General features: G+C 41.1%; 1 protein-coding gene across 1 annotated transcript; it reads right to left on the bottom strand.

Moving 5' to 3' along the window:
• Positions 1–6,769: 6,769 nt before the first annotated feature.
• Positions 6,770–11,933, bottom strand: LOC139339366 (spindlin-Z-like). Its single transcript, XM_070974949.1, has 5 exons — positions 11,843–11,933; positions 11,133–11,174; positions 10,097–10,356; positions 9,176–9,409; positions 6,770–7,960 (listed from the first exon to the last, which is right to left on the bottom strand). The coding sequence occupies exons 2-5, from the start codon at positions 11,150–11,152 to the stop codon at positions 7,755–7,757; spliced, it is 720 nt and encodes a 239-aa protein (XP_070831050.1). The 5' UTR covers positions 11,153–11,174; positions 11,843–11,933; the 3' UTR covers positions 6,770–7,754.
• Positions 11,934–12,813: the final 880 nt, after the last annotated feature.

The raw sequence follows: 12,813 nt of genomic DNA, 5'->3' as shown, positions 1-12,813 counted from the left end.
TAGAGGAAGAAGGGGAAAAAATAGGGAGAATTGATTGACCTGACTTTAGATCGGGAGCAGGGTCGCTGTAGATTATTATATGTCAGATATCAGATGGCTGATTTTGGCTTTATAACCTCCTGAGAGAAAACTTCGGTGCAGCAACAGGTGGCATGTTTTTTGTTTTTTTTTCCCCCGGCCGGAATCGAGGCGAGATGCTGAGGAAGGAGATGGACGTGGAGGAAAAGTAGGGCGTCATTCAGCACCGAGACACTGGACAGCTCCCACTGTCGAGGGGCTACTCTTTCCTCTTAAGCTGCGATCTGGACGGAATAACAGCTTTATTTGGCGCTTTTATAGTTTTTTCTGTTTGTTTGTTTGTTTGTTTGTTAGATCATGTTGACATGTGTAGTGAATATTAACACAACCTAATGCTCAGCATTCAGCGTCCCTGCTGTTTGGAAACTGACTGGAGGATGTTTGAGCGGCAGGTGCTTGAATATCAGCCTGCAGGAGGATCAGCAGATGAAGTCATTTGTATTTAATCAACACTATATTAAAATGACTTTAGTGCACATTGCTGATTATCTCCTCTTGGCTCTCCTGCTGGTCTATATAGAGTTGTTGTCTCCACACAGCGCTCCTTTTCTCTCCAGTTTGCACTCAAGGACCCCCCTTTTCCCTGCTTCCTTCCTTCCTTCTTTCTTTCCTCCATTCCTTCCTCTCAACGAAACTGTCCCCATCTTCCCATCCCCCCTCTTCCACTGACTCCCAGTCTTGTTGCATAGCTACCAGCTCAGATACATACTGGAGATGCAGGACAATCTGTCTGTCTCTTTTCTCTCCCCCCTGTCTTTCGGTCCAAATGTGACTTATTGGAAAGAAAACACAGATCACTGAGTTGATGCTCTGCGCTCACATTTCCATTTTGTCAACCCAGATAGGGTGTAATTGCAAACTGGGCACAGCTTCGTCTTCTTTTCTGTTTCACTGCATATGGTGAACAACGTTTAGCCTAAGTGCTGTGCTGTGATCCTCTCTGTTCCTCCCCTCCTCCTCCTCCACCTCCTCCTCCTCCTCCTCCTCCTCCTCCTGTCTCCCTCTTTTGAGAGGAGCTGAAAGGTTGGCATTACAACAACAAAGGGAGGATGGAATGTCAACAGGCTTCAGAGAGAAATGGGTTGAGGGAAACACAGAGATGGGAATTGCATGTAGTGTTTCCATCTCTGACATCTGAAGTTCACAAACTGTCAACACACCATTAGCCTAGTGGTTGGATGCTCTGCAACACCTGTGCACATCCCGAAATGCTCTGCAGCTCCAAAGTCTACATAGTTGACGATGCAAAAATATGATTCCCACCAGCACTCAGACTCAAGTATTTCATGGTCCTGTGGTCTTACAAGGTTGTCTCTTTTTTTCTTTTATTACAGATTGAAGCAGTGGGTGTGGAGCTCCTAGCAGAAATGAGAGGAGGCATTGGCAAAGTGTTGGTAGTGCTGAGTGGAAGACTAGTGATTTTGTTGTGACGCTGATCAAAGAACAACAAGTCCCAGTCTGCCTCTCAGCATAAGCAGTGCTCTTCAGTCCACGTCAGCTCGAACCTGCACCTACTCTTCAAATAAGAAGTTGCTCACATTTCAATGCTGGCATTGTAAGTGGGTTTACATGTTTATTCAGCTGCAGCAACACGTAAACTACCTTTAAAAAATGCACTTAAAATGTCCTGATTCATCCCTGCCTACCTGCCCCTGTGTGACTGGGTGTAGGCTTAATGTTCAGCAATGTTAATTACTGGCAAAATTGCAATCAAAAGCATCATTTAAGCAGAGATAGTCATGCAGGTGAATCATGTGCAATAAAAGCTGCTAGAAAACCTTGGGGAAATACTTTAATGATGACATGCAGCAGCACACTTTGTACAAAACACACTGAAATAACCCACTATTCCCCGTTCAGTGCTCGTCCTTCATTCATTCCATACTTCACTTCTGTACAGGTGTGCTTCAAAAATGTAAATAACGTTGTTCATTGCTCATTAATTCATTTAATTTCTAGCCTTTTATATTGGTGAAATAAAATCCAAATGTAAACCTTCTATGTGTATTTCTGCATTTTCTCACCTCAGCATCCACAAGACAGGGTTGGATCTGAAATTAACCACCAGCTATTTGACAATCAATTAATTGTTTCGGTCATTTTCTAAGCAAAAATGCTGCTTTCCTTCTTCATTTATGGTAGTAAATGAAGAGTCTCTGGATGATGGACTGTTAGTTGGACCAAAGAAGCAATCTGAAGACATCAGTTTGAGCTCTGGGAAATTTTGCTGAGCATTTTTCACTTTTTTTTTTTTTTTGGCATTTTATGGACTAAATGATTAACTGTGGAAATAATCAGTAGATTAATCAATCCTGAAAATAATCATTAGTTTGAGCCCCACATGCAACACATACACCAGGTGCTGAGGAGCTCCTAAAGAAGACAGAGAAAAGCACTCTGGTCTACCCTCCTATCTGCTCTCCAACATATTACTCCTCTTAGATGAGATGGCCTGCTGCCAGAAAACCTTACTTTAACACTTTACTACGTGTAACACCTTGAGTACTGAGAGGTCTAAATACAGGCCGTCCACCAATAAGAGGGGTCTAAATCCTTCTGTAGACTTAAGTGACTGCCTCAGTCACTGTAATGGCCAGTGGACAGCACTTGCTTCCTGTAGTGCATTCGTAGTTTCTCCAATATGTATCAGTCATGAGGGACCAGGTGAATGAAGAAGCATTTCCCAGCATTGTCATGATAAATGCTGAACATATCACAAAATCAACCATGCAGGCAATCATGCTAATTATTAAAAGAAGTGTTGGCATGCCAACTTGACTTTCTGTATGGAAACAGTGAGGGTGCTGCACAGCACCAAGCAAAGCATTCAATATGAACTTAGGGGCAGTGCGTGGAGTCTATAAGGGGAAAAGTCTTTTGAACACAATATTCATGCCCTTTTTGCATTTTTTTCTTGCTTTTTATGACACTTCACTGCCAGTGTTTGGTCTGCGTATGGGGTGGATGCAGAGCCAGGCCTTTTCTGAGCTTTGATTAATATCAGTAAACAGACCTGAGCAAATATAAGATATCTACAGTCACTAAGAAGTCTGAGATCTCACTGACCAGAGAAGACACAAGTCTGATAGATCTCACTCTCTGCTCCCACACTGCTGTCACAGCTGAAGCTGTATTCACACAGATGAGGACACTGACAAAGAAGAGGACATACAGTAACAGATGAACAATTAAAAGACTTCAGATCACTCCACATCATTAAGATGTTACCCATTATGTCCGACCAGCTGCACTTAAATGAATAAAAAGCAGCAGAGGTGAGCAGAAATATTCCTGAAAAGAAGGGGATTTGAAGGGATTGGATGAAAATAATGGAAAGGGCTTGAGGCTTCAGTCATTAACAATTTGAAAACATATCACATATACTCTGTCTTTTTGTGTTGTTACCAGGATACCTGCATGAGTTACCTGACAGGATCTCCATTTATGGTATGCATGACAAACAAGAAAAGTCAAACCCATCTCAGATGAAAAAGCACATCCAAAAACTCACTTTATTTATGTGAAATGTTCTCAGGTCAATGCAAAGTATGGATTGTTTAATCTGCCATCACTGAAATACAATGCTGACATGAAACCAACATGTAAGTTACATTTTGAGTGATGAATCATCTCTATCTGCGCTGACTCTGAGCGGAGCAAAATCAATCATGTCACCATCTCCAGTTAATAATGATCCCAGACAATGCTTACAGCCGCTTTCACTCAGAAAAGCTTGCAACGTTTTAATTAAAAATGCATTGGAGGCTGGTCTCATTCACACTGCTCTCCCTGTAAGTCTCCAGATTGGCAGCATGCTGGTTTTTCATATATAAAAACCAGGGACTGACTGGCGTTGCTAAGCAACACAAAAGAGTCAAGTGCATTTGTTTATTGGCCAATAAGAGTGCAGACAAAGTTTCAAGGTTTTAGAGGAAGGTCCTGTAATAATGTAACTCAGAAAAAACAGAGGCGAGGATTCTCTAATCACAACCTGTGAGTGAGTGTGTAAATAGTGTGATGCACTAAGACGTCTCCCTTCACAGAGCTCATAGCAGCTCTCAGCCTGTTTGGTTAAGAAGTAAAAAGGTGGTTGTTTTACTGTTGGTTTTAACATAAAAATGACTGCTTAATCGCTCTTTTCTTGTCTAAGATACAAAAAAGAGAGTTATACCACAGCCTGGCTATATCTTTGGTATGTCCAGTTTTGTTTGTACATTTTGTTCTGTTAATAAAGAAGGGAAAAACATGTCCCCTGTTACCTGTAGGTGTCCAGCTTTGACGGACACCACACACTTCTGCCACCCACAGGACCGGGACAGAATCACACATCACAGCCATAACCAAGCACATATGGTCCTTTATTTGTTCTCAATTAAAAATCAAAGCTACTATGACCTCGTGAGAGGAGACTGTCAAAAGATACTTTTATAATCTGAACAAAAAAAGCTTTTGCCAGGCGTCCAGGCAGGTGGTTTCGCAGAGAAAGAACATAATAGAAAATAGTGATGGATGTGTAAAAGGAAATGCACAACAGGTGACAAATTACATCAGACACATTGTCAAGAGCACAGACCTTGTGTAATACATGTATTCCCTCCTCGTTGTTATTACGATCTGGGCACCCAGCCTGGCGTGATGGTATGCCAACTGTTCCCCCGCTGTCTGTACTGGCACCCATCAGCAGCACCCTGGCACCTCGGAGGGACTCTGGGGGAGGGAGAGGCCGTCAGCAGTCAGCATGTGGCTACATGTGTGGTCAGGAAGAGCAGGAACTGGGAGAAAATGTGGTCTGCTCATCATCAAAGCAGGGCTGACATTTGACGAATGGACACAGATCAACCCTGTTATTAGATAAAGCCCCACCTCATGGGAGACTGCACGTGGCATTAAGTAATTACAAATATCTGAGCAGGGTCATCTTTAACATCATTTTGTCTACAATAAATAATTTACAGTACTGTCGGGGAAGTAGCTGCTGCTGTCATCAGTGTCTTTACAGACAGCAGGAGAAAGCAATAGAGGCCTTTTGCATAGTCAATGTATGCGGCATCTTTAATATGTACTTTACAGGGCACAGTTATAGTAAGTAATCAATCAGGATTATGATCCTGTTTAGTTTATACAGATCATATAGTCCTGTATAAATAGACTTTAAATGATTTTGAAATTATCCACTGTGTAAATTAGTTTCTGTTCCCCTGATTTCATTGGCCTTTAAATACAGAAGCTAATCAGGTATCTGATTAAAATAGGCAACAAAAAATCCTGTTACCTTCTTAACTGTTTAAAGTTTAAAGTAAAGAATGATTTACTTTTTATTTTGTTGAGCTTTAATTTGCTGTAAAGAGCCTGCTTTTATCCATGATAGCAGAGTGACTCTTGGAATACTAAGACAGTTGGTCAGTCCACTGCGTTGGACCCTTAAGTCTAGCACCACCATCTGATCATGGCAGTGACTGAATTGGTCAAATATGTTAAATAAAAATAAAATAAAATACCTGGGACACTAATGACAGCTGTACTTTGTGTTAATGCTAATTAGCAAACATTAGCATGCTAACACGCTAAACAAAGGTGGAGAACATGGTTAACATTACACATGTGAGACACTAGCATGTTAGCATGCCAATGTTTGCATTAGCTTAAAGTGCCACTGTCTCACAGCCTCATGCTAGCTTGGCTATAGACGGCCTACACGACACACATCACTGATTACCTTATTTTTAGTACACTTAATCATAGTCTGTTTTTCACTGATATTATTTTGGTTACTGAGCTGTTGAGCCCCTCAAAACACGGAAGAGCTTTTGGTTCACCAGTAAACAAGGAAGGCTAAAGAGTCAATATCAGAATCTGCCTGCTAAATAACCTAAAAGACAGACAGAAGACAAGATGACCGAGTGTCTGACTTTGTCACAGCAATGCATCCACCAGCACGAAAAGTCAAAACACCTCAGACAGATGGAACATTTCCAAATGTCTACAGTCATACTGCCCTGAACTTCATCTAGAGTCTAGACTGAGACAACTTGTTTTTTCTTGTTTTGCACATGTACACATGAACCTGCACTGCATGCTGGAACCTGGCATGTGTTGAGGTCTGCTCACCTCTTTCACATTCCATCTCAGCGGTGCAGCTCTTTCATTTATGCAGCGACCAAAGGTTGTCATATCTGTCTCACAATGCACTGTAAAAATATTTGCACGGTATATTATTATTATTATATTATTTAGACTGCTTTGGGGGAAGCTGGAGGCGGCACCAAATCTATACAAAAATGTATATTTTACATAAAAGAAGTGTAAAGTTACTTGACTCACTGCATTTGACAGATGAGGATAGGTGCTTTGGAGAAAGTTAATGACCTGATGAGTATCAGAGTCCATTCACTGTATTCACAGAGGCGAAGGAGAGATGCCTCTCAGCTCATGCAATAGTATAAAGAGGGTGATTTCACATTTACTTACATGTTTAATGCACACATTGGGCCTGCATTTAACTCTGGAAATATTCACATTCTGAATAGGGCAACTGTGCTGCTACATCAGCAATGTATAAAGACATAAAACTGCAGGCCAAGAGGTCAAAACGTTGGGATTATGAATTATTGGTTCACCCAAAACCATGTCACCTTTTCAGAACAGAAAATGTCCAATGCAACACAAACTTCACAATAACTGGATGAGGAAATAAGTTTCAAGCAGCTTTGTTTTACGTTCATAAAAATGTCTCAGATTATATTTACAGAACAAAACATATTTAGGGTCACAATGAACAATATTTTGAGGCCTGAATATATCATGTCACATCATTCATTTTTGGCAAATCATAAAGACTTCAGTCCCAAATACTTAATGTTGGTGGCCAATTTCAACTACATAAAGAGTGTGTAGCACAAACACCGTTCAAACAACTTGACATCAACATCAGTCTTTTTCATATATTATTATAATGTAGAAAACTTGCAGGATGAAACGGAACAGAGATATGATACAATAATCTGCTTTTTTTGTGTTTTTGATTGTTTTCAAATCTCATCAATGCCTGTACACTTGAACTGAAACTGCAGCTCAATGTGATGGGAAAATTAGCACAAATGAATATTTCTTCTATATTAAACAAATGGAGGCCTACCCAGTGACACACATGAAGCACAGCAGACAAGTTTTGCCAAAAAGCACAGCCAGATATTCCAGATGAAATAAATAGCACAGGCATATAAAAGTGAAATGAAACACCAGTAAAACACAGAGGTATATGTAAGAAAGCTGAACTCTTTTAGTTTGATGTGTTGCTTACAAAAAGTATGAATTTGGGGCTTGAAAGTTGCACTTTACAAGTGTGATTCAACCAAAACAAACGTCTAGCTCCATTTCATCTGCTGGGCTATACAACTGGTCTCAGACCTGCTTTATTTACATTGAAGATGCCCTAATAATCATACATTAAGATCAACTTAAAACTGAGAATCAAAAACTAGTTTGTCTTGCAATGTGAGAATGAAAGAAGCCTCTGGAGGATTACAAAAGAAAAAAAAAAAAAAAAAGATGGGGCGTTTGATCTTCGGCACATTGCCTCCCAGGAAAACTGATATCTGGAGGAAAACTTTTAACGGGCAATGACTGGTCGGGTCAGAGATGAGCCTTCAGCTCCAGATGAAACCGGACAGTCAGTACTAGGTGGTCTTCACCAGATCGTAGACGTGGATGTGGACATCATCGTCATATTTGATGTAGTATACCGTGGGCTTAGCTGGGACCTGGTAGATGACCAGACCCGTCCTCTTTAGACCGTTATCTGTGACGTACTCCACCTGTTTACCCACGAGGCTCTCTGGCTCCTCGCCTGGCTTCCTGTCTGCCGGCAGCAGGTGTTTGTTCTCTGGTTGATGGACAAGAAAACAAAATAAGACGAGTATAACAGGAGCATGTGATTGCATCTTTTAGCATTTTTAGGCAGCCAGAGTTAAACATTTGCAGAATAACGACATACTTAAGACAGTCAATTATTTACCCTTTGAAGGTGAACCTTAACCCCAACCAAGCAAGTTTATATTCTTCAAGGAGAGTTGAGACAAGTGCAGCTGGACTTGCTTGTAGAAACGTTTTGTCTCTCATCCGAGCAGCTTCTTCTAAATGACTGGTGGGGAGTCCCCGGTATTTAACCTCTGCGCAGTCGCTATTAAGGTCGCTGATACCACCTCGTTCATTAGTGCTCCTGGCTGTGTAATGGCAGTAATAGGGTCACTGGAATCACCTGATGCCAAGTGTAGACGACAGTTGTTGGAGTGGTCACATGACACCAGCTGTGAAGAGTTGTGAAATCTCGTGGGAAGGGATGAATGGACAGGTGGTGGGGATAAGTGCTGCTGCAGACCTCCTCCTCCTCAGATGAGGGATGCTTTCTCTATTTTGAAGTAAACAGCCTCATTACTCATCTTTCAAACCATCTGCCCTCCCTATCCAAAATATGTACATCGTCCTCAAAAGAGTGTCCCTTTTTCTGTCCTAAGAGAAGGGACACTCTCGAGGAAAACAATGTACATGTGTGGACAGGAAGGACAGAAGGTTTGAAAGGAGATATTTATGTCAAAACAGAGAAATCATCCCTCAACAGAGGAGGAGGCTTACAACACTACTTATCCCCCATTGACAGTGCTGTCCTTTCATCCCTTTAACAAGCGTTCACACTTGACCTCAGGTGATTCCAACAACTCAAATGACTGCAGTTGCACAGCCGGAGCACTAATGAGCCAGCTGCTATCAGTGAACTTCATCATGACCCCACGGAGGTTAAATACCTGGGACTCCCCACCACTCAACGTTTTCAGGTTTCTACAACCGAGTCCAGTTTGCAGACAGTATTGTCTCTTCACGATAAGACACGAGTGCCCATGACAGAACATATGCTCTTCGTTTTGAAACTCTGAACAAAATGTTGAAAAAAAAAAAAAAGGCAGCATAGAGACTGAAGTGTTTTGTAAGGCTGACTATGTAAATTAACTCTGCTCTCTTCCTCCCACTTTTCCAGGAGCATCTGAAATATGAAACAAAGATAGTTTTATGCACACAAACAATAAAGCTCTCATTGCTGTACCCGATTCAGGCAGGACGCGTAGGTCTCCGTCCTTGTAGTCGTCCCACAGCTGGTACATGTACAGCACGGGGTCCTTCTCGTAGGTGATGTAATACCAGTGGGTCATGATGGGGGCTCGGGACAGCACCATGCCTCGCCACTCGTTTTTCTCACCGTCCTCCTTCTCGAACAGATGCTCCACAGCTCGGCCCACCAGCTCCTCCGCCCCAGGAGGCACCTTGATCTTATTGTTCACTGCGGGAAGAAGACCCTTTAATAAGCCTGTTAACTGAACAGCTTCATAGATCCCACATGACACATTATGGCAGGACATTAAAATATCATATTATCTCACGATGCTGACAAAGCACAAATAAAATCTCTAAAACCTTCAACAGGCTATCAGAGTTGCTTAATATCAGCTTTATATGAGCTCACTCAGTCAAGAAAGAATTTTTTACATTTTGGCCAGAATAAAAATTACTGACTGATGCTAAAGACATAATTCTTCTCACTCTCCAGTAACGAAGTGTTCACACTGTCAGTGTTATCACTTCAAGTTATAACTCATCACATTCTTTAGTAAAACACCCATTTATTTATTCTCTGGCAGAAAATAAGTGATAAGTTTCATGATATGATCTGACATCTGTCAGCCACAACAGTTGTGTAATTAGAATAAGCAAAAGAGGAACTGGGCAGTTAGGATTAGCAGCAAAAGTCTCCACCACACGCAAGAGCACTATGAGAACAACACCATCTCAAGCTTCAAAGGCCACAATAGTTGTGTCTGACTGCAGTGATCCCTGAGGGACAGAGAAACACACAGCTTAAATGATGACTTGGGACCAAATTATTGAGTACAATAAAAAAGCTAAAAATACTTCTCAGCGCTTTACGAAATGCAAAAACACGATTCGAGAGAGATGCTGTCGCACTCACCGACTTTCTCGGACAACACCTGCAGGTTGGACACCCGGTTGTCTTTGAAGAGCTCGATGCCGTACACGCAGTCAAAGCCGTCATATTTGACCATGTAGAGGGAGCTGTTCACAGTAAGGCGCTCCAAAACGGTGCCTTTCCACTTGGTCACATTGCCCTTCTCCCTCCAGGTGTGCTGAATCCTGCGGCCCAGCAGGTTGTCAGGGTCTGGGCTCAGGGTCGATGCCGAGCTCTCACTCAGCTCTCCACTGCTACGCTTCCTGTGCGCATGAAGGGAATGAGGTCCATATTAGTATTAATGAACTCTTTGAGGTACCTTGTAAACTACTGAATCAATATTAGTGTTGGGCTACTTGTTTAGACTGAGGAGATATGAAATGAATTGAATAGGCCCCAAACAACAAGGACTCTATCCAACTGAATTGTGAAATATGTACCCAAGGGTGCAAAGCTTGTCATGCACTAATATTCACAAATGTCATGCTATCAGGGGATAGAGGCCTCCAGCTTAACCAATATCTGTCAAGTTTAGTCATCTTCCCACTGATGAAAACTTGCTTTAGTACCTCTAAACATGCAATTACTGATACGAAAATGACAAGATTGCTAGTAAGTGATCATTGTGAAGATATATCTGAGCCAACAGTACTGTAAAATGACTAATTCAGCCTTTTAATAGTATCTGTAGTGCTTATGATGTGCCAGTGCCTTAGACCCCACAGATGCTTGGCAGGTTTATCATTACAAACACAGCCAAATTGCACATAACATTATTTCTAATGATCATTCAAGCACAGAGGCCAAATACGACAGACTGAATTACAAAGAACGAATCACAGAATAAAGTGACGCATTACAAAAACCCATTCAGCACAATCTGCACCATTTACATTTGATCCAGCTTTAACCAAGAACTGAAAACAAGAAAGTGTCAAATGTAAAAGACGTCAAACAGTTTTGGATTAATGTTTTTATCCAAGTTTACTGTCACACACTGTAAGACAGTTCACAACAGTTTAATCAAAGTTGATCTTACCTGCCCCGTTTCTTTGACATGTTTCCATAAATTCACACAACCCTGTGAGACACAAGACAAATCGGTTAGTGAAAATGACAGGACCAGCTGAGGCTTACAGTCATAACCAATCTAACAACTTACTTGACATTAATTCCCATAGATTTCAGTATAAATGTGCAGCAGACAGACTCTGTTAACCCCGCGGGTCCGCTGCCCTAAGCTCGGCCATGCAAATTAGCCAACAAACCCGCATAACCGGATGTAAACAACGTATCTGCGACAAGCCCAGTGCTAATGCTAGCTAACGTAGCTACATGCTAATAAAGCCTACAGGTTATATATTAATACAACGAAGCATATGGCTCATAAATGTGTAACTTCACCGAGACTAGCTGAATAAATGCCGACGTGTCGAGTGTCGTCGGGAATGTGTTGCTGCGGTGTGTCTAAAATTGGAAACAGCTCGGTAGCCAGCGTTCATTAATCCATTCAGTTGCTGTTTATTTTTAATGAGTAACATTTCTGAGAATTTGCCTTCTGTATTTCTACACATAAGCTAGCTGAACAAAAGGAAATGCATCGCCATGTAAGCGCTGATTTTGCACACTGCTTGTAGCCTCTACATTAGCGGATAAAATAAGGATTGACCACGAGAAATTAATTGACATATTTAATGCTATCGACAACTTCAGCAGGCGGGAACCGGCAAAATAAACTGTTTGCCCTACCTGATCAATAATTTCACATGTGTTCGTCTTTGCAGAGCAGATTCCACCACCTAACGTAGGCTAGATACACGGAAACGATTCTTTTTGGACTACAACTCCCAGAGGGAGCCCGCCGCTCTCAAAGCTCTCTGTGACTCGAAGTCCGTTTCTACGAACTTCCTTTTTAATTAGTGCAGCCGCGAATAACTCTTATTAAAATTTAATAATGTTTACACAGTCCGCCGTTTTACAAATTTTGACCACTTGGATATTAACATCACTGACACGCTGTTCCCTTTTGGACGCTTAGGATATAGTGAAACCAAGACATTCCTGAAACTACATTTCCCATCATCCACCAGCCTACATTTTTTCCCTCTTACTTCTACACGTTTCTTTCCTAAACATCTTCCAAGTGCCAAGCAGATTTTTAGGCAGTAATTTGTAGGATTACACTACATTCTTTTCATGAACACAATTGATTATTAGGAGTTTGATTTGATACCCCTCAATTATTTGATATCTTCATTGGAAAAAAAAGTCAAATTAATTTGAATGTATTTTATCTTTTTGGCTTTTTGACTTGGATTTTGATTTAGCCTATAAATTTGGTAAGAATATCTGAATCTTTAGATTATGAGTGAGATTTCTAATAGAAGAGTAAAGAAAGACACACACACACAGAAATACGTTATCTAGCTATGTATTCATATTGATTTTGTCAGGCCACATGTGTTTCTGCAATCTTTTCACCTTGAATATCTTCTGTATTGGTTGCATGACATTTTGAAGAGTTGAGTATTACATTCTTTAAAAGTAAATATTGTGTCATTTGATTGTCTATTAATCATTCATAAATTATTTGCAGCATTGGTGGTAGGTATAGTTAACTATAGCCAACCATTTCACATATTATAAAACATGCCATAAAAAGTGCTTTGTTACTTTAATGTTAGAAACAGAGGAGAGGGGACCTTTCATGTAGATGAAAT

This window comes from Chaetodon trifascialis, chromosome 11, assembly GCF_039877785.1.
Source record: "Chaetodon trifascialis isolate fChaTrf1 chromosome 11, fChaTrf1.hap1, whole genome shotgun sequence".
Classification (NCBI taxonomy): domain Eukaryota; kingdom Metazoa; phylum Chordata; class Actinopteri; order Chaetodontiformes; family Chaetodontidae; genus Chaetodon; species Chaetodon trifascialis.
Note: the sequence above shows the minus strand (reverse complement) of the source record. Positions and strands in the feature narration are given on the sequence as shown.

Excerpts from the sequence above, each read along its gene's own strand:
- LOC139339366 (XM_070974949.1), bottom strand. The coding sequence starts at position 11,152 with ATGTCAAAGAAACGGGGCAG. Across the intron at positions 9,410-10,096 it reads GGTGTTGTCCGAGAAAGTCG|TGAACAATAAGATCAAGGTG; the intron begins GTGAGTGCGACA and ends TTCTTCCCGCAG. Across the intron at positions 7,961-9,175 it reads ACGCGTCCTGCCTGAATCGG|AGAACAAACACCTGCTGCCG; the intron begins GTACAGCAATGA and ends TCCATCAACCAG.